The sequence below is a fragment of the Delphinapterus leucas genome, chromosome 4 (genome assembly GCF_059928025.1).
Source record: "Delphinapterus leucas isolate spDelLeu-1000000601 "Yukka" chromosome 4, BTC_Dleu_Yukka2, whole genome shotgun sequence".
NCBI lineage: Eukaryota > Metazoa > Chordata > Mammalia > Artiodactyla > Monodontidae > Delphinapterus > Delphinapterus leucas.
This window is the reverse complement of record NC_143132.1, coordinates 95,471,442-95,498,162: the sequence shown is the minus strand read 5'-3', so window position 1 is coordinate 95,498,162 and position 26,721 is coordinate 95,471,442. Positions and strand designations below refer to the sequence as shown.

The following is a 26,721-nucleotide window of genomic DNA, read 5'->3' as shown; positions in this document are numbered from 1 at the left end:
CTATAACATCTCTTTAAAAAATAAAACAGTACTTCAAGATGTAGATATAGAATTCTCAAAAAACTTGTCATTTAAAAAACACTGCTTCCTTCCTGTTTCTGTTCCTGTCAAAAAGCAGGTTATCTTTACACAGTCTCTGTAGCTCCAAGGAATTCCATTTCTACAGCAGCTTTTGGTGCTTTGGTTGAAGCACTCTTCTTTCGGAACTCTGCTGCGATTTCCTCAAAGGACTTTCCTTTGGTTTCTGGAACTTTGAAAAATGTAAACAGAGTAAAGGCCAGGACTACACCAGCAAAGAGGAAAAACACATAAGGTCCACAGAAGTCCTGCACAGAGAATAAACAGAGTTCCAATTAGCAGCTCTTCAACCTTATCTTCTGTTCAGTAAATTTGTACAGTATTAGGCTGCTTACCGCAATGTACTGGAAACACAGAGCTATAATGAAATTGCAGGTCCAGTTGCTGAACGCAGCCATTGCTAAAGCAGCAGGGCGTGGTCCTTGACTAAAAAACTCAGCCACCATGAACCAGGGGATGGGGCCTGGTCCAATTTCAAAAAAACTGACAAAGAGGAAGATGGCTATCATGCTCACGTAACTCATCCAAGCCAATTTATTCTGAGGAGAAAACAAAAAACAAAGCAAAAGTGGAACTGACATTGACTGCTTCTTCCTTTAGCTAGGTAGATTCTCATTGAGTTCAGAGATGACATAGCTCCCTTCTTGATGTGTTTATATTCAATTAAGTATAAGTTATTCTAGTCGTAGACAAGTTTATTCTAGTTTTAGTCATCCTTAAATCTTTTGAGCTATAGGAAATCCTCTGGATTAGGATTTTCCATGACTCTTAGTCACTCTTTTCCTGTGAAAGAGGAAAAGCAAGGATCCAGTGACCTTTGCTTCTACTCATACCAAGGTTGCTAGACAGGATGCATGACCTCCTGTAAAGTAGTGGATGCTGGTGCTGGGCTGGAAAGGTCTAGGTACTTGTCCAAGGTCACACAGGCAGCCAAGTGGCAGAGCCAGGATTAGAACCTGGTTGGGCTAATCCCAGAGCTTGTGCTCTACTATTATATACACTGCCTCTCTGGGTAACAAGCACAGTTTACCTGCTGATGTTCTATATTTAAACCCCTAAACTAGTTCTCTTTTTCTTTACACTTCTCCTTTGTATTATATGCTGTTCCTCTTGCTTTATTTCGTAAGTCAATCTGAAACGTTTAACCTGTAGCTCAGAAGTGCTATCATATGGTAATCAAAAATCTCAGTGCAGGCACCAAACTCACCAGTAGCACAAGTCCCACCGACATGAAGATGGCACAAACAAACATCCCACTCATTCCGATTAAAAACAGAGAGCGTCGCCCTGCCTTCTCCACAAGGAATACCTAGGAAAATTTTAAAACATATTGGCTTTATACTTAAATCGTTTTTACTGCCAAAGAGATCATTTTAATTTATACAGCTGGAAAGAGGCCGTTGTGTTATTCCGTTTTACAGATGTGGAACTCAGGAGGGGGGTGACTCTTGCCTGGGGTGGCAAAGCTGTTCTCAGTGAACAGAGGTGATTTACAACTACTGGCTTCCTTTCGTCACATTGATTTGAACAGGCCATTCTAGAGAAAGAACCATAGCATTACCACCACCTGATGTTTATCATTTTCGGTGCAATATTTAGAGACTGGACCTCTTGGACCTCTCCCAATATATTTCCTGTAGACTTAAAATACGAAGGTCCTACATAAAAATGATGTTAATTTCCCTTCTGATAATTATCCTAAGTTATAATTGCAAGGGTTTGAGCACTGCAGACCCCTGAAACAGTACAACTGTTGATGTGTTAACTATTCTCATCCAACTTTCTTACTGCAAATAAAGTCAAACTGTGTCCACTCAGGGGCAGCATACAGAGTTTGATGGCCTTACCAAAATAGTCAGGTCCGCATTTTTCTGGTGAGCCTAAATGTACCTGGTGCTGGTAATGAACTATCCACTTGAAAAGGTATGACTTTAAAGCAAAAGGTTAAAGTGCTTTCTTATCCTAATTCAGGAGATTTGGTGTCGATTCCTGTGGGTCTGTGGATCTTTGCACTAATGGTTAAGATTCACAATTAGCCAGGATCAGAGTATGTTGAATAGACTCTTGCTTGATCCTTGGAATACTGCCAAGGTTGGAGAGTCACACACACAAAAACTACCTGTCATAATTTCTCACTTCAGTGAGTAAATTGGTTAGGCTCATAAATCTATTAGTAAATCAACAGCAATCCAATACCCTTAGTATAGTGAGTTTTGGCTCTGAAAATATCTGAGAAACATTTCTTTTCACCTACAATGAAAGCCCCTTTCATCTCAGAGACATTTCATATTAGAGTTTCAAATCACTTCAGGGTGGTAAGCAAAGAGCCACATTAAAAAAAATTTTTTTTTTAATTTTCTTTATTTTTTTGGCTCTGTGCGGTCTTAGTTGCACTATGCAGGATCTTTTGTTGTGGTGCGTGGGCTTCTCTCTTAGTTGTGGTGTGCAGGTTTTCTCTCCCTAGTTGAGGCGTGCGGGTTCCAGAGCGTATGGGCTCTGTAGTTTGCGGTACGTGGGCTGTCTCGTTGAGGCGCTCGAGCTCAGTAGTCGTGGAGCGTGGGCTCTAGGGCGTGCAGGCTTCAGTAGTTGTGGCTCATGGGCTTAGTTGCCCCGTGGCATGTGGGATCTTAGTTCCCTGACCAGGGATCAAACCCGCGTCCCCTGCATTGGAAGGTGGCTTCTTTACCACTGGAACACCAGGGAAGCAAGGAGCCCACGTTTAATTGTTGAGAAGAAAGTGGGAAAAACAAACCTTTCTCAAGTTCATAAAATTTCTCTCTATATTTTGACTCTTTAATTATGACTTTTAAATCTGATTTGATGACACCATGTCAAGCTGCCAAGAAAACTGGAGGATTTCTTCAGGAATAAGGGCTTTTACTGTGTCTGTTTCTTCTATTTCTGAACAATTATTGCTAATAGGATTATAAACTCTAAAACTACATGCCTTGAAAATTGAGTTGGACTCCCTCCTTGGGGCTAGGTGAGCACTCAGGAAAGGGTGTGATACAGGGTGAGATTTGGTCAGGGGCCAGAGATGTCTACCTGATCTTAATTCTCATTTTCGCTGCAGACACTGTACATCACTCAGATCCTGGATGCTTACTTGGAGCCACTCTTTCTCCTCTGGACCTATGCTGCCTTCCAGTTCCCTTTATATTCTTCCTGTTTTGTTTTCTTACTCAAGATTACAGGCTCCCTTCTACCAGCTCATTAGTTTAAAAGAAAATCTGGAAATGTGGAACATAATTCAGCATCGAGTTGGGAAAGTCTATCTCTTTCTCCAAGTACTCATCCAGAAAAAAAAGATTGATTATGTTCCTTCCAAACTGTTGAAACATTAATATGTTATCAGTACATATTCCTAATTGCACATCTTTATTTGAAAGGATACACAGAATTCGGTAACCTTGGTTGATTTTGGCGAGAGAAACTGGATGACTGAGAGGCTGTCCTTTATGTACTTCTTTGAACTTTAAAACAACTTTTCAAAAATAAATATAATTAAAAATGTTAACTGTTATCTGTAGTCCTGGAGGGTTAATTAGACAGCTGATTAGAGTTGACTTTTTAAAATTATGTCAGGGGGCTTCCCTGGTGGCACAGTGGTTGAGAGTCCGCCTGCCGATGCAGGGGACACGGGTTCGTGCCCCGGTCTGGGAAGATCCCACATGCCGCGGAGCGGCTGCGCCCGTGAGCCATGGCTGCTGAGCCTGCGCGTCCGGAGCCTGTGCTCCGCAGCGGGAGAGGCCACAACAGTGAGAGGCCTGCATACCGCAAAAAAAAAAAAAAAAAAAAAAATTATGTCAGTCATGCAAAAACTTTCACAGAATAAAAGGATGAGTTCAAAAAAGGTAGATTCAAAATAATCAAGGCTCTATTTTCAGAACAACTCTTCCCACTCCATGGGGTTGGCTGGTGGGGGGGAGGACAAAAATGGAATTCTGCAGTAGTTTTCTCGCTAGATATTCTTAGAGTTTGGGTTACCCTGATCTTGATAACATGATGCTTTACATAGTAAATCCTGTTAACACATAAAATGTTTTAATCATAGTCTCTATATGAAAAAAATATGTTGAAGTGGGATTTGCAAAAATATTATCTCAGGAGACAAAAGAATGGGAATAGTCCCTTGGATTCCATCCTAGTACCAGGCCTTTATTGGTTTAGAGTGGCCTTTTGGATTGAACAGGCCATGAATGCCTTTAAATGCCTCTAAAGGCATTTCTACGGAAGCACTGGTGTTCCCTTATTATCTGTTCTTCCTTCTCTTTCCAAGGTCCAGTTCTGTTTAATGTGGTCTGGACAAACCTGCCTTTTGATCTAGGTAGCCAGGTTGTAATTTATTGACTACTCTAGGTAATAGTTAAAAGTCCATGTGCAGAGAATGAAAAACAAGTGACTAAAGTATATTGAGTATATAGCACTGTGACCAAAATTAAAAAGCACAAGCTTTTTTAACATCTGCATTCAAAGATAAACTCAATTATCCTCATTTTAAAGTGAGTTACGTTAGTTGGGAAGTTTGGGGGGTTTTGCTGTTGTTTTTTGTTTACTTTAATTCTTAGATTGTTATATTAAATATTATTACTGTCAATATACTGAATCATTCCTTAGATAAGGTATTTGATCTTAAGAAGAGTATATGACCTCTTCCCTTGTTGAGAAAAATTTTCAAAAGTGTATAATAACATTTGACAGTTGAAAAAGTTACATTTCAAAAATAGCAATAACATTTCAAGTTATAAACCGCTTCTATTCCATCCTCTCATAATATCACAGTCATATACATCACCAGAAGCCATGGCCTTGTGACCTGGAAGTTCTGCCCAATGGCCTAACATCATAAGAATTTACTGAATCAGTTTAATTTTGCTGGAGGCTTAGCTATCTAATTGAGAGGACCATGTTTATTTTAAAAATGTTTTTTCTAAGATATCAGGATAAAAATTTTCAACCATGGAAGGAGAGGATCTAGGATCCAATGCTGATGGAAATGACAAGCTGTTTGCTAATATCAAGAGGCTTAAGTACAGAGCAAAGGAGAAAGAGCCCAGGCATTTACACAAAAATACCAAGTGTCTGTGCCCCCAAGTGAGTTACTAATTCACAAATGAGTGACAAATGACATCTTCAGCAGATAAGGAGAACCAGTGATCCACCTGTTCAGTTATGCCTAACCTCAATACAGTGGTTGGTTATTCACATATAGGACTCTTCCTGTGACCCACTTGGTTCTATCTACATACCCACTACACGTGGACAATAAGTCATAGGTCACTTTTATATTACAAGGTTATTTTACTCCCATTTCTGGACTGAGGAGCAAGCAGAATATTTATATAGAGTATTTTACTTACGGAGAGAGCAGTGAAAACTGTGTTGACAGCACCAACTCCAATAGTTGCATAAACAGGTTGGCTGATTCCAGCTGTCTGAAAAATGCTGGTTGAGTAGTAAAATATCTGCAAAATAATAATAGTTTAGCCTTAATCAAGAAGCCTAGCACTCATGGCTTCAAAGCAAGAATTCTTTTAGTTTTTTTATTTTCAGGTGTTTCAATGGAACCAGGGTCCCTAATACTCCCAAAAGGTTTTATCCACCCTCTTCCTCCAGGGAAGGAGAAACCACAATCTTCCTTCAGTGTGTAAAGCTTCCAGTCACTTAAAAGTTCTCCTTATGTTTAGCTGAAAACTGTACATCTGCACTTTATTTTTTTGTTAAAGCATAAAATACATGCAAAAAAGTACACATATCATTTAAGTGTACAGCTCAATTAATCTTCACAAACTAAACACACCTGTATAGTCTAGATCAAAAATAAATCATTTCCTGCCCTCCAGAAGCCCCCTGAACGTCACCCTTTTCTCAAAGGAAACTCTTTCAACTTCTATCCTTATAGATAAGTTTTGCCTAGTCTTGTACATGATATAAATGGAACCACATATTTTGTGTGTATTTTGTATCTGGCATCAACATTACTTTTATGAGAATTATCCATATTGTTGTATTTTCAGGCTGTTTAGTGTATAATCGTATTATAATTGTATTAATATACCACAATTTATCATTGCTGTTTAGTGTATAATTGTATTAATATACCACAATTTAGTTACTCATTCTACTGTTGATGGGTATTTAGGTAGTTATCATTTAGAGCGGTTATGAATAGTGCTGCTATGAACATTCTAGTACAAGCCTTTTGGTAAAATATGTATACATTTACACCTAGGAATAGAATTGCTGGGTTGTAGTGTATGCATGTTCTCAGCTTTGATAGATAATGCCAAACAGTTTTCCAAAGAAGTTGTGTCACATACATACTACTATATATAAAACAGATAGCTAATGGAGACCTACTGTATAGCCCAGGGAACTCTACTCAGTACTCTGTAATGGCCTATATGGGAAAATAATCTAAAAAAAGAGTGGATATATGTATTTGTATAACAGATTGCTGTATACCTGAAACTAACACAACACTGTAAATCAATTATACCTCAATAAAAATTAAAAAAAAAAAGTTGTGTCGCTTTGTACTCTCACCAGTGTGTATAGCGTTCTGGTTGTCATTGCATGTAACCCAAAATTTTCCACCAATCTCAGTGGATGGAGAAATCTGATTCACAACCTCCCTAATAGGCTTTATTATTTGGCTATGTCCTTATGTTTACAATAGTCTTTTACATCATCTTTTTTGTTCTATCATCTTCCATCAGTTCCTTTCCCACATAACATGTCCTGCTGCTGGTGCCTCTTCCTGCAGACGTGGCTGACGCAGGAGGACTGTTCAGACTGTGTTCAGTGAGGAGTGGATTACCCACTGCACACCAGCCCACCATTTTAGGCTGCCTGACAGCGCGTGGTTCGACACTTCCTGAGTGCCTCTAAGTCAGGCACAGGGATGGAAGCTAGAGCAGGGAGGTTTAGAGAGATTAAGTGTTGTGCTCTTGGATATACAAGCAGAGCCGAGAGAGAGGATACAGATTTGGTCTCTGAGCCCCAAAGTTATAAAGAGTTAAGAGATAAAAAATGAGCATCAGGGACCTGTTAAAGGAGGATGGAGACCACAGCAGAGCAGCATTCACTTTGTGGAGTGAGGCTCAAGTCTTCTTCTGCTTCAGCTCATGCTTCAACTTTTGCTTTCTTTGCTTCCCCCAAGTCTCTGCCCATTCACCAGTCACCCCCAAAGTGTCTTTGTGAATCTAGGATTGGCTCACTATAAAAGCCCAAACCACATTTTTAACAGCAATGAAAGGGGATAAGTGATTTTCTTTATCTAGTTTCTTAACAAATGCTTAATTTTTTTCGTCTAGTAGCTAATTGTCAGTAGAACAATTTTAGTCTGCATAATATGAGAATTTCAATTCAAAACCTAAATGCTAGCTAGTTTAGTACTCAGAATGTTTTTCAGTCATTTCTTTTCTATTACCCTTACTCACCAACATCATGTCAGTTCACTCTATTGTTTATTTTGTGTGCTATCTCCCCAAATAGAGTGAAAGTTTCTTGGATGGCAGGAAACTTCTTTGCACAAGGCTATCTGGTATACTTCATTTAAATAGACAGAGGGAATCATGGACTCCTTTTGCTTAGGCTATCAGAAATCCTAAATTTGATACTCAACTCTGGAAGCCCCTTGTAATTTAGTCTTCTAGTTATATTTATTCTCCTCTTCCCTCTTTTGTATTCATTATGACTTGCCTTTTAACCTTCATCTTAATAGACATGCAGACCATTGATTATTGACATTTAAAAAAACTGTAAGTTGATTTTAGAAGGCAGATGAGTCAAGACAAAAAATTAATGCTCATTCAATATATTTGTTGTAGTAAGACATGTGATGTCAACATTTTAAAGTATCCTTTAGTTATTTAAACTTAAACCCCTTTCCTCATCTATCTTAATTCACTTTGCTCTTAAGAGTTAGGGGACGTTCTTAAACTTACCCCGTTGATTCCAGAAAATTGCTGAGCCATGTGCAGCATCAATGCCACTAGAATAGGCTGTCGGTAGCTGGAATTGGTGAAGAGCTGAACTATGGAGACTCTCTTTTCACTTGATGCTTCTTCCCTTTCTTTTCTCATCTCAGTGATGTCATTGGTGACATCATCACTTCCTCTGAGTCTTTTCAAGCCTGTCCCCCAAAACGATCAGGTTGACACAACTCAGGTCAAAACAAAAATAAATTTATTTGTATTATGTTAATGAAAGAGCTACAGTTCTGCATAGCCCTTTCTGTTACTTAATAGCATGGGTGTTGGAAATTCTTTCTTGTTAAATTAAATCCTGCTTTTTTATTTCTCAGAAAAGCAGAACATTTCGCTTCATCTTATGACAAACAAAACTGTGATCCTCATTATCATGGAAGGATAATGCAGGAAAGGTCTCTTAGAAGTCTCCGTGTGTGGATTTTCTGTTTGGGTTTGTGTGAATGTTTACGGTTGCAAAATGGCATACACTAGTCGTATTAAGCGATCTTGCATATTCTTCTTGCATATAATCACTGACTTCATTTGGAAAGCGCTGGTACCAATTTCATGAGTATCCATTCAGGCACACTCTTTCTCATTAGCTGATAGTTCCAAAACAATAGGAAGAAAGTAAAACCACCCATAGACTTACTTTTCTTTGCTTTGGCTTCCTCATCCAACTTGATGTAAAGGTATCTGGGGCTTTCTGGACAGAAGAAGAGCAGCAAAGATTGGAAAACAGCTGGCACAGCAGACAGACCAAGCAGGATGTGCCACAGCTCATGATTGCCCAGGATAAAGTCGAGGCCAACGATCTGAAAAGTCAGGGAGGAAGCATGTCAACTGCACATCACTCTGGATCTGCCTTCTGAAACAGTTTGTTGAAAAAGCACATTGGCTATTTGATAGTAATCCCTGACAGCTGTGACTCACGTATGCACAAGCATGCACAAGATGAAAACTACTGCTAGTGTGTCTCATCTGAACTGAATTATGGACTCTTTGTTCTACAAAGAATGCACCTAGATTTGTTTTCATTAACTCCTATGGGATATTTAGGATGCGAATCAACCAAACTTTTAAGCACAAATTTGATATCTAAAACAACAGCAAAAACCATGCATCTTTGGACCTTTGTTAAAAAATTTTCTTCTTAGGGCTTCCCTGGTGGCGCAGTGGTTGAGAGTCCGCCTGCCGATGCAGGGGACACGGGTTCGTGCCCCGGTCCGGGAAGATCCCACATGCCGCGGAGCAGCTGGGCCTGTGAGCAATGGCCGCTGAGCCTGCGCATCCGGAGCCTGTGCTCGGCAACGGGAGAGACCACAACGGTGAGCGGCCCGCGTAACACAAAAAAAAAAAAAAAAAAAAAAAAAATTTCTTCTTAGATTACCCAGAACTTAAATAGAATGGGGTTACATAGATAAAACAATTACTCTGATGAGAACTAGTTTTGTGATCCCTACTGCAAGTAGTTTATCCTCTGGATAGCCATAGGTTTGAGGTTCTAGGACTCCCTCTGAGAACGTAGGACAGAAAGAAAGAATAGAGCCAGCTGAACAAGAACTGCTGTTGTAAGCATTTGCATATTAAATTTGAGCAGGTAAGATGCTCAGAACAAAGGAAACCTGGGTAGGCAAAATTTTGAAATTTTTTAGTCCTTGAAATCTAAATGGAGTAATTTAATTCTAGAATAGCTCCAGCAGTTCAAGACTTGGCTTACCAGGTCACCTCCAGTGCCAACCCCACCACAACTCCAAGGGGAAAAGTGAAGAGTGGAGTAGTAGTACTTTAGCTTTGAGCTAAAAAGCCTATGTCTCTATACCACCTCCACTACCACCTGTGGAACTGCCTCTTTCCTCTGTGTCGTTCTACAGTGAGAGTGGACAGTCAGGGAAGGAGAAGTTGGGTAAAGTAGAGGATGGGTGAGGTACGGGATGGGAGTTTTTACCTGACTAATAAGAATGCCTGTGACAATGGCCAGCTGATGAAGGGCGCCAATAGCGCCCCTGAGCGTGGTTGGAGCAATTTCACCAATGTACATTGGAACCAAGCCTGAAATTAACCCTGAATGAAACATGAACATAAATGTTAAAGTGTAGCCAGGACTATCTCAATAACAATAATTCTGTTTAAGTACAGTCAATATTCTGCTGGAACTCCCTTCCTGAGTTCATTGGAAGGAAGAGCCCTTGTCACCAACAATTACACACAGTTTACGCAAAGAATGTTTGTTGATGCGACTCCAAACGAAGTTGTAGTTGGATATACAAATAGAAAGGAACGGTTAGTCATGCATTTGGCAATTATTCATAGCATTGTCTTATTTAGTTAAAAAAAATCCATGTTAATATTGAGTTTGTATCACAATGCTTTAGGTTATCTTCAGAAAAGAGACTGAAGAATGCTTTAACAATATTCTTAAAAACACAATAATATTCTCACTCTAGATTTGTGGGATTAAAGGAAATTAGAACTTATCTAGGCCAACTTCTTTACTTGATAAAGGTGAGAAACGACTTAGCCAAGATCACAGTGCAATAGAGTGTTAGTGGAGAAATACAAGCCCTGTCTGAGTATCCACAATGTGGAGGTGCCTCAAGGTCACAGTTGAGTTGGCCAGGCCAAGGGGGAAGGTGGAAGGGGTTGAGGAACTCAGAGGCTCTTCCCCCAATCACTCCAACCAGAGAAAACCTAGCTTCTTTATTCTCTCCAAATAATAGGCTTCAGAAAAGATTTTATTTGCATAAAGACTTCTGGTGCTTAAAGGAATACAGACATTTGAAAAGCTCTAGGCCATTCTGCCTTCTATAGTTTTCCTAGATGCAGATGCAATCAGTCATGTTGGAAATGGTGGAGTATCTAGCCATTTGCTGAGTGCATAAAAAGGTCAGAGACTATCAATGAGCAAGGCTGAATGCGATGTTTGGCATTTTCTTAAGAATTTAAAAATGAGATTTGTCAGAGGCTTCCTCTTAGAGGGACGGCCTGCCTATCAAATGTATGAAAGATGCTTTGAGGAATTGTTTCAATATTTTTTTCAATATTTTTTAATGCTTCAAATTGTTCTTAATATCACATGAACATTTGCATGATTGATACAGCATCTGAATTTCTGCTTTTACATGTAACTCTAATGAGTGGTCTGTTGATCTTAAAGAAGAAGGGGAAAAAAACCCATTTGTTTGGTCCTATTCTAGGCTGTACTATTTTTGTGTAATGCCTAACATTATACCCCAAGAACAGAAAATGCAGATAAGCTCACAGGTCTGAAGTCACATGAACCTGAAGTCAAATTGTATTTCCTATAATTTTTAGCAATTTTAATGCTCATAATAGGATCCGACATAATTTTAAAAGGTGGTTGGAGAGTACAAGTTACTTGGCTATGCTAGTGATAGGTTGCTCCATGTTACGTTTACAGCATTTATCTTCAACTTTACCAAAAATATTTTGTAATTTTTTTCTTGCTATATTTTAAAAAATAGAGAGAAAAGATAGAAGAATCATGATTTGGACTTCTTTGATTGTGTTATTATTTGCATTTTACAGAAGAGGAAACTGAGTCTCACATTCAGTTACTAAGGCCAGACAACGACAGTGCCAGAATCGATTCACTCTGAATCCAAAGCTTTTTCCGCAAGTGGGGTGACTCTTGACCTTGATCAAGCTACCCTTTCAGTTATTTTTATTAGCATTGAAAATAACAAAAAGAGACAAGTAATCTTAGACTTTTGTTTCAACTGATCATTGAAGACTCATGGAATTATAGCCTTTTCCTCTTTGCAGGTAAAAGTGTTAAAAATATTTTATATACCATTTTGTGCCCTCACCTTTCCTCTCCCACCCCCAATGGATATTATTAGTGGCTGTGATTTGGGACAATGGGTGTCACTGGGATTGAGAAGCAAAAGATTTGACTATTTTAGAGAATGCACGATCCTCCCTTTCTGCTGATAAGTTGCTTCAGGTAGTTTGAAAAGCTGTCTCCAAGAAATAGTGATTCAGCTGTTTAGATGTGACGTTCTTAGGAGGAGCACCCTTCCTCCCTTCTGAACTCCTCTACCAACTGATTCTGCCTGATTCCCTCTCCCTATATGGTCAGCACCACTTTAACCCTTCAACCAGCTACATGTGGAAGCATTTAGGGGTAGGGAATGTGGTCTGAGAGATGGGCCAGGATGTCAGGGTCTTTCCAGATAGGAGAGACAGAGACACCAGTGGCCAGGTAGGCCATAAGGGTAGAGTTAGGGGTCTGGGCATAGCAGTCTTCCGCTGTCTACTGAACAACGGGAGTAATGATAACAGCTAGCACATTTGGCAGCTTGCTGTAGTCATATTCTATGCTGAACACTTATTCTCACAAGCATCTCCAGGAGGTAGATACTGTTATCCTTCTCACTTACTGGATAAGGAAACAAAGTTAAATAATTTGTCTTAGACCGTACGACTAGAAATGTTGTCATCGCTGTGGATAAGAACATACCCTTACAACTCCACTTACTGGTCCCAAACCTCCCTGACTCAGGACTGCAACTTTATGCTACTGCCTTTCCCTTTCATGATGTCACTCGAGGCTCAAAAAAATTCTCTACATGTAACCACATTTGCCTTCAGAATAATTTTCAGATGTGTGCATGTGTTTGTGTGGGAGTGTGCGTGTGCGTGTGTGTGTGCATGACTTACCACAGTAGAGTCCTGATATGCCTCTTCCTGAAATTATAAGAATGTGAGATGGTCCCAATTTCGAAAACCCCATCAAGAGAGCTCCAGCTAATGAGAGAATGTTTGCTACCAACATGGCTTTGATTCTGAAAATTTGAAAAGCAAGAATTATAAATTTAGCATCAAAACTTGATAAAATTATTTGCTTTCAGAGCATGCTGAGATTTTTACCTAAGACTGAATATTTTAATTTTGCTGAGCTAGTTGGGGAATCTTAAACCATGATTGCTACTTTGATCTGTCTGTGGGTTAAAGCATTAACAATACGTAATATATGTATAATGGGAGAATTAGGGTTGCAGGTACCTGATCTCCACATTTTGATAGAGATGATTCAATTGTGATGATGACTGGTTTGCTTTAAGATAACACTTCTGACACCTTTTCAAATAGTTAGCAATTAAGTTTTCTAGAAGCTGATTGTTTTAAAGAATAATTGCCTGGTGAAGCTAAATTTAATTCTGGAGTTGTAACCTATGACACCCCTTTTCTTTTCTTTTAATGGTACAAGTTTTTAGTTGATGTAGATCATGAAAGGAACTTTCAAAGTTAAGTTTTCTCTAGTATGAATTATTTGGAAGTAAATTAAAACACGTTTTTACTTTAAGCCTTATCATAGAGAACTATAGTTATCCCTATTTTGTCATTGTATGCCAGCATATTTCCAGAATCTATGAGTTAATGTCAACCAATGTAAAATATGTAATAAAGCTGACAATAGCAACAAAAACATCATTTTCAAAATTAATCATATGAAAATTGACATTTGCAGGTATCTGATACTCTTCCTCCTGTTAAATGGGAAAGTGAGGTACACAAAAACCTTCTTCAAAGTTCAGTCGATGCTAAGGCCAATAAAAAGAATTTGAGTGAACAGGTGTGAAAATTTTTGTCCCACAAAGAAATGTAAGTATCTTGTTATGCTCTATGTCAGTGTTTCAAACTTTAATAGGTGAGCTTTTTCTAAGCAAGTATCTTAAACACCAAACAGATTTTTTTTTTCTGGATAATAAAACTATATAATCTCATACTGCAATGATTGCCCAAAAAACCATGTGATGGGCTGGATAATACCCCACAAGGGTCCACACCCTAATCTTCAGACCCTGGGAATATGTTACTTTATATGGCAAAGGGATTTTGCAGATTGATTAAATTAAGGATTTTGAATTGAAGAGATTATCCAGTCGGGCCCAATGATGTAATCATGACTATCCTTATACTAGGAAGGCAGAGGAGAAGGTGATGTGATGAAAGAAATAAAGCTTGTAGTGATGTGCTCTGAAGATGGAGGAAGGGGCCACAAGCCAAGGAACAGAAGTGGCCACCAGAAGCTGGGAAAGGGAAAGGAAATGGACTCTTCCTCAGAGCCTCCAGAAAGAATGAGCCCCGCTGACACTGTGACTTCAGCCAAGTGAAACTGAATTTGGGTCTCCCAAACGGTAAGAAAACAAATTTGTGTTGTTTTAAGCCATTAAGTTTGTAGTAATTCATTAGAGCAGTAACGGCAAGCTAGTATATGCAAGTTATCAACTACCCAAAGACAGGTAAATAGAGTGCTTTAGAGCTGACCAGCTTCAGAACTGCATAGCAGAAAAAGACAGGGGTGTTCTTCTGTGAAGTGCTTTTTCTCTACACAAGGACAGAGGGCAGGCAAATTCAATAATTTACCCTAGGAAACTGTTACTAGCTAGCTAATAGTATATTCCGTTAGGCGGGGAAAAGATAAAAAGTCGTAAAAGAGATAGATAGCCTGAAAGTATTTTTGATGCCGGATTGCTCTAAAGTCCCTCTTCCTTACCACCAGTGGATGCTGGAGCACTCTATACACCTTAAAGGATTTTAACTTCTGCTCAGACGTGAGAAATGGCCAAGAGTAAATAATCTAAAAATACACGAAATGGTTGAATCAGGGAGAAAGAAATATATGTCTAAGTATATTTCTTTAAATCTTGCTCTAAATACTCCTGTAGGCATAGGCTTCTTCATCATCATCATCCACACTTGCTGCCTGCTCACTTTGTGCCAAGCAGTGTACTAAACCTTTTATATTCATTTTAATTTAATCCTTACAATAATGCCACGAGGGAGGTATTTTTTTCCCCACATTGCAGATGGAGGGAAACATCTTAGAGAACTGAGATAACTTGCTCATTTTCACATCGCTATTAAGTGACAGAGCTGGGATTTGATCTGTGTGAAACCAAAGGTTAATGCTTTATTTTGGTGAGTTCCATTTTTGATACAAAAGAAAGAACATATTCAAAGGCAAACTGTGTATACCTTCCTTCACTCATGGTAGTGTGGATTGCCCAGATCATGGTCTCCCCTACCTTACCCTGGTACTTAAATTTTAAGTAAAATTTCACTTTGAGAACCCAAATCTATAAAACAGTGGCTATAGACATCTATTGACTATTAACACAATTACAAGGAAAGATGTTTTTTAAAGCAGTAACGGAAAAGTACACTTCCATTTACTTTTAACTAGTAAAGCAATGACCCTGGCAATAAGGACCATCATGTTAGTTCTCAGTGAATCTCCCTAGAAAAATAGTTTTGTGAAAGAGACTGAACTATTTTGTCTTAATTTTGAAGTTAAAATGATTAGTTTTAGGGCTATTTTCAAGGAGGATCATTTTTCTACTGAGAGTTGGAGGAAGCCTCACTTTTAGTTCACAATAAATAATTTGATAAATGGTCATTTGACATTGTTTTGGTCGTTTGACATTGTTGATGCTAAATCCTAAGACCTTTTTTTTTTGTTTTTGGCTGCGCTTCATCTTAGTTGCAGCACGCAGGATCTTCGTTGTGGCATGTTTTAGTTGCGGCATGCGGGATCTGTAGTTGAGGCATTCGGGCTCTTAGTTGTGGCATGCATGTGGGATCTAGTTCCCCGACCAGGGATTGAACCTGGACCCTCTGCTTTGGCAGCACAGAGTCTTACCCACTGGACCACCAGGGACGCCCCTAAATCCTAAGACTTGAGAAGACAAGCATCCTGATTCCACCACCAGGACACTAATTAAATATTTTAGAGTAGGTCACTGGATTGTTAGAATCTCTTCTCTAAATGAGGGACAAGGGCTTAAATTTTTTCCTCAGTGATGAGAAGTATAAAACGTCAATAGCTGCTAAAAGAGTTGGTCTATCCATATTTAAAAAGTTAACTTAGCTTTGCTTAATTTTATTTATTTTAGACATAATTAATCTAGAAAAATTTCCAACTATCGCTTAAACCAACTTGGTGCAAATTGAAATGATTTTTAAAATTTTTAAATAATTAAAGCCAGTTAATGACCTGCATAATTTATGGATGCTGATTTAAAGATCAGCTAAACACCAGTAAGTTGATAAAAATTTGAAGAACTGACCATTTTCTTTTATGGTAGAGGAAGTCCCTCTGAAATAAGAGTAAGAATAAAATTTGCATTACCATGCTACCCATTACTTAAGAGAAATTCTTACAGTCTTATTATATAAAAACTCCAGTACAAGAGGAAGAACTTATCAGAATTTAATAACCAGAGAGGGAAAACTATAATTTAAAGTAGGAATTTTAGGACTTCCCTGGTGGTCCAGTTGTTAAGACTCTGCACTTCCACTGCAGGGGTTGCGGATTCGACCCCGGTCAGGGAAATAAGATTCTTGCATGCCATGTGGCGTGGCCAAGAAAACAAAAAGTAGGGATTTTAATAATTAAATGAGGGACTTCCCTGGTGGTCCAGTGGTAAAGAATCCGCCTTCCAATACAGGGGACGCGGGTTAGATCCCTGGTCGGGAAACTAAGATCCCACGTGCTGCAGGGCAACTAAGCCCACGCGCCACAACTACTGAGCTCGCGCACCTCAACGAGAGAGAGAAAAGCCGCATGCCACAGCTAGAGAGAAACCTGAGCAGGCTGCGTGCCGTAACAAAAAGGATCCTACATGCCTCAACAAAGATCCTGTGTGCCGCAACTAAGACCCAACGCAGCCAAAAAAAAGGAAAATAAATAAATACAATAAATAAATATTTTTAAAATAGTTAAATGAATTGTAATCCAGTATTACTAAGATAGTTGCCTATATCATTTAGAACTTTAAAGGTTTTGCATTTTCCATATTTGCATGTTTTTATCATGAGAAAAAAAGTGATAAAAGATGGATGCGAAGAGCAGAAAATAAATCTAAAGAAATAACCGTTTTATTTTCTGTTTTACTTCCTCTCTGTGGGGGTGTGGGGGATCCAAGAGCTTTAGTACATCACATGACTAAATGAAATTTGAGTGTAAAGGAGTTCCGCTGATGTTTTTAATCCAAAACACATAATAGAAACCAAAGTAGAGAAATGGAGACACCACTTGCTTCAGCCCTTTGTTGGGGCTTTGAGATAAAAGGAGCAGTAGCTAGAAACCCCACGCCAAGTATATTGGGCAACTGGGAGCGGGGGATATTGACTGGACCTTAGGACCTGACTGATCCAAATGTCAAATTCTAATCTGAAGATGAAAACCTGGATGTCTGAGAAATGGAGCAATTTGATGAAGCCAGCAATCGACTCCCAGGTTAAAAATTCCACGCTTGACTCCCCACTGAGTTCCTGAGTAAACCACTTGTGAGGTGGTTTCTCAATATGTTTTACAAGTTACAAAGTCAGAGAATCAGAGTGATTATCTAGAAATACACACCAAACTCACTTTTGCTGTAAATGCCTCCACTATTAAGCCGATGGTTGCAACAGATTTTTCCATTATTTGGTCCAATACCAACCTAACTCATAGGGTCGTGAGTTGAAAAAACAACTCTGAAACTATTCCACAAAAGGAAAGATGATTTCTTTCTAAACAAATTATGACACCGAAAATACTGAAGTTTCTGTGTTTCTGCTTGTTTATGAAATGTGCCTACCTTCCAAGCTGGTCTCCAAGCAACCCACCAAAGAATGAGGCAATCATTCCACCAACTGGAAAGCTGGACACAGACAGGGACCAGAACATGGTGATGAGGCTAGCAGATGCCACAGGCTCTTCCTCAGCCCAAGGGGTTGGTGTTGGGACCCCTAGGAATGGGCTTGCGGGTAGTTCCTCTGTACCGTTGATAGCATAGCTGTTGATAGCTTTTCGGTCATCAAGCGGAACACCCAAAACATGTCTATAATGGGTTATTATTACCTAAGGAGATAAAATAAAGAAAAATAGCTCCAATATTTCAAACATTCTGTATATTTTTTGTTTGTTTTTCCTTTAAAATATTTGTTAGGTGTTTAAACAGGATTATCTCAATTATGTGTGTTATGCACATACTAACGCATATGGTTGTTTCAGTTGACCATATCCTATAAAACAGAGGTCACAAATTCCAGTGCCAACAGGAACCAGACAGGAACAAACAAGTGAAGGAGGCAAGAAGGATCTTGATGACTAGAGGACTGAAATACTGTCTGTAATTTTGAGAATGTAATAGTGAGTTGGCAGAATTTATTTGTCCCATCTGAAGGAGGAAGTTGCAATGTGAGACTAGTGTTGCATGACCTTTAATTTTTTTTTAACATCTTTATTGGAGTATAATTGCTTTACAATGGTGTGTTAGTTTCTGCTGTATAACAAAGTGAATCAGCTATACATATACATATATCCCCATATCCCCTCCCTCTTGCGTCTCCCTCCCTCCCACCCTCTCTATCCCACCCCTCTAGGTGGTCACAAAGCACCAAGCTGATCTCCCTGTGCTATGAGGCTGCTTCCCACTAGCTATCTATTTTACATTTGGTGGTGTATATATGTCCATGCCACTCTCCTTCGTCCCAGCTTACCTTTCCCCCTTTCCATGTCCTCAAGTCCATTCTCTACGTCTGAGTCTTTATTCTTGTCCTGCCCCTAGGTTAATCAGAACCATTTTTTTTTTTTAGATTCCATATATATGTGTTAGCATATGGTATTTGTTTTTCTCTTTCTGACTTACTTCACTCTGTATGACAGTCTCTAGGTCCATCCACCTCACTACAAATAACTCAATTTTTTTCTTTTTATGGCTGAGTAATATTCCATTGTATATATGTGCCACATCTTCTTTATCCATTTATCTGTCGATGGACACTTAGGTTGCTTCCATGTCCTGGCTATTGTAAATAGAGCTGCAATGAACATTTTGGTACATGTATCTTTTTGAATTATGGTTTTCTCAGGGTATATGCCCAGTAGTGGGATTGCTGGGTCATATGGTAGTTCTATTTTTAGTTTTTTAAGGAACCTCCATACTGTTCTCCATAGTGTCTGTATCAATTTACATTCCCACCAACAGTGCAAGAGGGTTCCCTTTTCTCCACACCCTCTCCAGCATTTATTGTTTGTAGATTTTTTGATGATGGCCATTCTGACCGGTGTGAGTTGATACCTCACTGTAGTTTTGATTTGCATTTCTCTAATGATTAGTGATGTTGAGCATCCTTTCATGTATTTGTTGGCAATCTGTATATCTTCTTTGGAGAAATGTCTATTTATGACCTTTAATTTTTAACGAGAAGCCAGAAATCTGGATTTTTATGTAAAATTCTTCAAGTTTTAAAGGTTGGCTACTATCCAAATTGAAAATATCCTGCAGGTTGAAAAGATATATTTTCACTCCACTGTTACCCCTGCATAGCAGGATTTTAATTGGCTTCTGTAAATATTTTAATAGAAACATAAAAGTAGGTATAAGAGTAAAGATTGGGAAAGATGAGGCCCAAAATAAAGTTGGTATACAAATTTAAACACTAGGTGCTGTATCCTTGCTTTAGGTGAGCTCTAAATTTATTAATAAGCTTCCTAGCAGCCAGTGAAAAGAGAGGAAAACAGTCATATATACTGGTGAATTCTGAAGATCAAAAACAGCTCAGTAGTACCTGAGAAGGTATTGAGACCTGAAGGAAGTTTCTTGTATGGGTCCTCACAGAGTTCAGTATGTAACAGAATAAACAATGTTCAAAACTAGATTTCACAGTGCCGTATTTTATAATGTGTTTCAGTAGAGGTAAAGATCAAACAAAAGTATAATCGAGTAAAGGCACATCCTTCAGGCTCTCTTCCTTCTGTGTCATTCCTCTGGATGATCTGGTCACTATTCAGCAACAATGAGCTGGGAGGACCTCTGACAAGGACCTGGAATGCAGCTGCCCTAGGTTGCCAGTCCTGGGCAAAGTCCTATGTGGTAAAATCAGCGATGAGGGAGAGAATGATATCCTCTTACCATAAAAGAAGTCTGATCCAGACATTTATCTCATGGAAGGCCACTCTATATGGATAATATACACAGAAGAGAGGCTGAAAGGAAATATCCCAAATGTTCTCAGCAGTTTGCTCTACATGAATAATCATGAATTTTTTTCTTCTAAAACTTTCTGCAACAGCCATGCATAGTTTTCATATTCGTAAAAAAAAAATGTGACTGTAAAATACCCTAAAACAATTCCAAATGTCATTCTGCTAATAAAAACAAATGGGCCTGAATGACTCTTCTTACGTAATAGTGTTTAAGCAGCTCTTTCCATACAGAAGGAAGGGTTATAGAGAGGGCACTAATCCGGATGCCAGTGGGGGATCTCTGTGTTTAGGTTTGGCTCTAGGACTTGGATTGGAGGAGGGGAAACCTTAGATTAATTTTCCCTCCCAAGACTGAAGAGGATGCTTTAAATAAGGATTTGAAAAGTTCTCCCACAAGAAGAGAAAATGTTCTACCAATTCCAAATTTCAAGAATCCTATTAAATTAGCATGTGTTGTCATCACCCACAGAAAAAATAATATGGCCCCCAGAGTTATTCCCCAAGTCTCTCAGCCTTGGCAAAGGCTGCCACACTCATGATGCTATGTGGTACCTAACCAGAGCACATCTTTTAGTTCAAGGAGCAACGCTTTTCAGCAGATGGACTGTGGCAAGTACACATTTCACACGTTCACACCCTGTAGTCTCTTACATTTTCCTTGGAGTCCAGTGTCGTAAGAGAAGCAGATGAAATATGATGGATTCATAGAAGGCACCGAACAAATGCTTGTACCATCACCTTATGCCACCCCTTCCCCTAGCTTCTCTTCTCTCTCTCTCTGTGTCTCTTTCTCTCTCTCTTCTTCATTCACTAAACGCTTTATTGTTTACATCAATCATTGTGCTTGGCACTGGTGCTAGGAAGAAGAATAAGACATCAGTCCCACCCTAAACGACCTGACAGTCTGATTCAGAGCAGAGGAAACGAAGTCCTGGTTTCCCCACTTACAGCCTGTGGGGTCTGAGAAAAATGACATCCTTCTCCTGTCTATTCACTGGAAACCAGAGTAGAGGTGCACAAAGTAAATGAGAAAAATGATAGAAATTATTCAATATTTTAAAAAAATACCCATTCAAATAGTCAACATGGAGAAAACCCAAACTTTGTTGGCCTTGTTGACTATTATTTAAAGGTTTTGTATTATTTTACTTTGGATCACCTATGGGACACAGGAGTAGGGGGAAGGACTAGAATCTTGTTAGTGTTAGGGCTCCTAAGTGTTTTTTGTTTGCTTGTTTGTCATTTTTTTCTTGTGATGAGAACTCAGGATTCACTGTCTCAAAACCTTTCATATATAACATACAGCAGTGTTAATTACATTTACCATGTTGTACCTAACATCCCTAGTGCTTATTTATCCTATACCTGGAAGTTTGTACCTTTGACCTCCTTCATCCAATTCCATCCCCTTCCCTGCCTACTCCCCTCCCCTGCAGGATTCCAAAATGTTTTAATCTGGACAAGAAATGGGCATAATAAGGTTGTTGGGCGAGTCAAATGGGGGAGAGCATATGTTAGTGCCTGACGCACAGTGAGTTGGTGCTCAATACAGGTTTGTGCACTGAAACAACCTTATCCTTCCATTGTTTCCTCTTATTCCCTGGCATTTTCATCTGTGCATCTGGGAGCTCTGAATGTATGCTTCAATCAGCTCTTAAGTTTTTTTAAAAAAATCCTTAGGCACGTGGTATTCTAGCTGGAGTTTTCTGTGAGCTCAGCGAATAGCTGAGTCAGAGATCAAGGATTATTTATTACTCTTTCTTTTTCTGTGAGGGTTTTAAAGTGAGGAGTCAAGGCCAAGTTATCAGCCTTGGAACCACACATGTGGAACCTGACAGAGACCAGGATTATCCCGTGTCCCCCGCGTGGACCCACCTTATCTCTCTGGATGTGGAGCAGATACCTTTCTGTCACTGATAGAAATTACCAAAAAGAGAACTTGGGCATGTTTCACTTGCCTGTTGAGGTGCATTGATCACGCCAATGTCATATCCAAACTGGAAGGAACCCAGCACGGCAGTGAAGACAGTAAAAACCAAGGTCCTGGTGACCTGTGGGGAATGAAACACAGGGCTGGGAAACACCAGGCAATTCCAGTTACCATTTCCAGTTACCATCGCCCCATCTCTCTGCAGCTTGGACTTCTGACATTATAGGGATAACAAAAAAGCCGCTGTGAAGGAGATAAGAGAGGTTTTAAACATTTAGAAATCTTAGGGTGTTCTTAAAGTCTTTGTCCTCTGGTCTCCCTGGCTTCTTTTTTCAGCGTTGGCTCTGGTACTGCCACCCATGGCCTGAAGTTCCCCACTTTAACTCCTTGAGATAGAAATTTCACCCAGTTGGTCAGATAAGGAGCAATCTCATTTATTTTAATCGGGCCACTTGAATTCCCAACCAAAGTGATCATACCAAATATCAAAGTCTCTGGAACTGTTTGATTGCATTTTCTTTTTTGTTTTTGTTTTGTACCTCTTATTTTCAGGTTTGATTTCCTTCCCTGAACTCCATTTTGAACTGGCTCTTCGCTTCCCATCATTTCTTTTTCCATTGTGAAATAAAAAGAGATAACATTTGTAGTTAACCTTCTTTGTGGTTAGACTTGGTCAAAGAAAGCTTTGTTTATGAGAGGGAAAATTTCTGAAAACTACTAAACAACTAAGTTTGAATTGGCCCATTAACCTCCATTCATTCAATCTAATATCCAAAAGGTTGACTGAAGGATAGGTACATAGGAGCTAGTGAAAACAGTGAGAACTTAGAGAGGAACTTACTCTTGTCCAGGCTCTGTGTTCTAAATGGTTTGCCTGCTCTCTCAACAACCTTGTAGGTGGAAATTATTATACCATTTTACATATGGGAAAAGGTAATGATATGGAAAGGGTAATGAACTCATCTAAAGGCCATATATCCACCAAGTGGCAGCTTTCAACTTCTTCATAGGCAACAAGGTATTAAGCATGCACTTTTAGAAAGACTGTCTTCATTTGGAGCTTAATAGTTTTAAGTTAAAGAAACTATGTTCTATATCCAATTAAAAATATGCTGCTGGATAAATGTAGAAGAGTAGAATGGGCAAGTGGCTGAACCTTAACATAAAACAAATGTGGGGCTTCCCTGGTGACGCAGTGGTTGAGAGTCTGCCTGCCGATGCAGGGGACATGGGTTCTTGCCCTGGTCCGGGAGGATCCCACATGCCACGGAGCGGCTAGGCCCGTGAGCCGTGGCCGCTGAGCCTGCGCGTCCGGAGCCTGTGCTCCGCAACGGGAGAGGCCACAACAGTGAGAGGCCCGCGTACCGCAAAAAAAAAAACCAAACAAACAACAAAAAAAACCAAATGTGGTGTTTATTTTGTGGCTTAGAAATCAGATGGAGTCTATTAGGAAAAACAAGTAGGCTTGGGAGTCAGAAAACCTGGAAGAGTCCCAGCTAGGCCCTTAACATCCCCAAATCTCAGTTTCTTTACCCTGCAAATGGGTATAATAATAGTTAATGCATAGATTTGTTACAAAGGCTGAATAAGATACATACTGTGGTCTTCCTATAAATAGTGAAAGGGCTAAAAACCAACTGATCTTTAATCACATCATTATCATCTCATTTATCACTCTTGCCAAACAACCACCTGTCAAATTTTTAGAAATCACCAATAATCTTCACAACACTACTGCAAAGTACATGAAATTATCCCCATTTTACAGGTGAGGAAACCAGGGCTCAGAGATGAAGTGGTATGCCCAACACACATAGCTGATGAATAACAGATACTCTTGTATTGGAAACCAGAGCTCATCTTAAACTCCCACTGCTAAACAAAAAGGCAGATTTTCAGCATCTATGGATTGACTAGGTAGGGAGCAGAGCTTGTACTCTTTCCTCTACAAAATACTATGTACACCAACCCAAAGGCGATCTTGCACCCAACTTTGGAAAAGTCCAGGAGCTTCTCAAGCCATAGAATTTTCAAGCTGAAAGGGACCTTTGAGAGCAATGGATTCTAGGCTAATCTCTTCCTTTTTCAGTTGAAGAATCTGAGTCCAAGTCTTTTGAATTATACAGTGCATTACTGGGTATATCCAGAGTGAGAACCCAGGCTTCCTAACCCTCAGTCTCATGCTTAGTTCACTTCTTTCAAAGTCTGGGTGGTTTTACGAAGCTATAACATTGTGCTTTACATCAGTTCTCATTCTTTCTGGGTTCCCTTTTCAGGCAATTCCTTAATTCTCAAGAGAAGTACTACAACATAATTTCTAAAGGCCCCTGAGGGAGTTTAAGGATAGTTCTATATGAAACTTGATCATAGGCTATGTGCCAGGCACTGTGGTTAAGCACCTTTCTTTTTGCAATATCTACCAAACTTCACTTGTTTGAACACTACCTTCATAATTTTTGCCAAATCTACATACCATCCGTATAGTTATTAACTTAATATTTGTCTTTATACTATTTTTAAAGTTTTAACTACTTTAGCTGTATCCTGGGCTGTTATAGGAAATCATGAAATCCTAGTTATTCCTTAAATACACATTATATAAATACATAACTATTGACATTAAAATGTTTGTCATCTGAGTTTCTATAATATTATCTCATTTAATTACACCCATACAGTAGAGAACTATTATAATCCCTGTATATCCCATACTATATCCTTATGTTATATCCCAATGTGTTCTTAATTTGTTGCAATAGAGAAAAGCACTCGAGAAAATCATACAGACTACTCAGAAAACAGAGAAAATATCCTTAAAATCTCAATTAGTGGATAGGCCAGTTAAATAACTTAACCCCAGTATCACAGCAGGTAAGTAGTATCAGCACACTCCAAACCCAGGTCCCTGACTGCAAAGCCTGTGCTTCTAGCCTTGTCACTTACTGACATGAAAGATGGCTCAGCAGAGTAAGTTACACCAGATCAGAACTTAGAGGTCCTACTCTAACATGCATTTACCCACTTGTATGATTGTGTGCAGAGGTGGGTGCATTTGGTTGGGGGATACTTAGAAGACAGCAACAGCACTATACCCTTTTTATTTTCAAGTTTTTATTTTGAAAAGTATATCTACAGAGAAGTTGAAAGAGTAGTGCAGTGAACACTCCATAACCTTCACCTATGTTCACCAATGGTTAACCTTTACCACATTTGTTTAACTCTCCGTGTGTGTGTGTGTGTGTGTGTGTGTGGTTTTGACTGAATCATTTGAAAATAAGTAGCAGATACTTGTGTCACTTCACTCCTAAATACTTCAGCATGTACTCACTAAGCACATAGACATTCTTCTACATAATTACAATACCATTATCATATCCAAGAACGTAATAGTTATAAAACATTATCTAATATACCATTTTCAAAATTTCTCACTATCCCCATATTGTCCCTTAGAGCTGTTTTCTTCTTCCTTCCACCATCTAAGATCACTTGTTGCATTGGGTCATCAGTTCTTCTTAGTCTCCTTTAATCTAAAACAGGCCTTCTACCCCTTGTTTTTTGAATATTGATATTTTTGAAGATTTCAGATTAGTTTCACGATTAGTTAGATTTGGGTGAATATGCCTTTTTTTTGCACATTCCTTCCATAATATGGTTATGTAGTACCACTCGAGAAAACATTACACAGACTAGTCAGAAAAGAGCAAATATCCCTAAGTCCCAATTACTGAATAAAAAATATGATTTTTTTAGCAGCCAAACTATCAATCGGCCAAGAGAAGTAGCTTTGATCTGTGACAGCTACACCCAACATCCCCCAAATCCTCAACATGCTCACTGACTTCAACAGATTTCCCTATTCATGTCCGCAAATGGACATAATACGACTGTACCTTATCTTCTGTCATTTTGTGGGTTGGAGTCCTCCCCTTAATTCCCGGTCCTGTAGTGAGTGTGGCAGATACAGTGGCCAGTCCCTGACTGTCCTCCTCCAGCTTCCTGAGACTAGTTATACATTAGAGTAGGAGGAGCAAAGCAAAGAAGGCATGAGGCCAAGTCTAATCCTGGGCAGAGGGCGAATATTGATGGGAATCCAATCAATAAATGCTTTTTGCCTCTGTGACTTGTGGCTTCAATGCCTTTGTTCCACCAGGAAAGAAAATGGGAGCAGGTCCCTTAGGCGTAAGTTAGAAACCAGAGGCGGTCATGTTTTAAGGCACGTTCTAAATGGGGCAGTAACCAGGGGCAGGTGAAAAAGGAAATCTTTGGGGTCTTTTGTCGAAAATGAGATAAGCTGGGCTGCCATGCTATGCTGTGGGGAAAAGAAAGACAGGTGCGTGGGAGGCACATGCACTGCCCTGCAGAGAAACAGTTCTGTGGTGCTTTGCGCTTCAGAGCTGGACTGTGTGGCCAGAGGTCACTGTAGGCTTGAGTGGTTACCTGAATGCGTTTGGAGAGTCAGGAACTTGGGTTTGAATGTCACCATTTTACTGGTGTTGTGACCTTAAACAAGTGGCTCATTGTGACTTTTCTGTGCCTTAGTTTTTTCACCTGATAGAATGAAAATAACAGAATATACACTTTGTTTATTGCTTGGGTTAAATGTGGTAATATATGAAAGTGTTTAGCATGGTGAATAATAGGTGCTCAGCAAATGTTGGTTGCTCTTGTTTTTGCTGTTATAGTTACTGGTTCGGTGTATGTCAAGAGGCACCTGAAGGAGGCAGTAGTGGAGC

General features: G+C 39.3%; 1 protein-coding gene and 1 non-coding gene across 2 annotated transcripts; both read right to left on the bottom strand.

Annotated features, from left to right (window-relative positions):
- Window positions 1–125: 125 nt before the first annotated feature.
- Window positions 126–25,893, bottom strand: SLC2A2 (solute carrier family 2 member 2). The gene is made up of 11 exons (XM_022572378.2): window positions 25,879–25,893; window positions 22,014–22,106; window positions 17,663–17,925; window positions 12,735–12,859; window positions 10,000–10,115; window positions 8,704–8,866; window positions 8,028–8,215; window positions 5,439–5,543; window positions 1,286–1,387; window positions 414–617; window positions 126–326 (listed from the first exon to the last, which is right to left on the bottom strand). The coding sequence occupies exons 1-11, from the start codon at window positions 25,891–25,893 to the stop codon at window positions 126–128; spliced, it is 1,575 nt and encodes a 524-aa protein (XP_022428086.2).
- Window positions 15,666–15,738, bottom strand: TRNAG-GCC (transfer RNA glycine (anticodon GCC)). The gene has a single exon. It is a non-coding gene; the product is annotated as a tRNA-Gly (tRNA).
- Window positions 25,894–26,721: the final 828 nt, after the last annotated feature.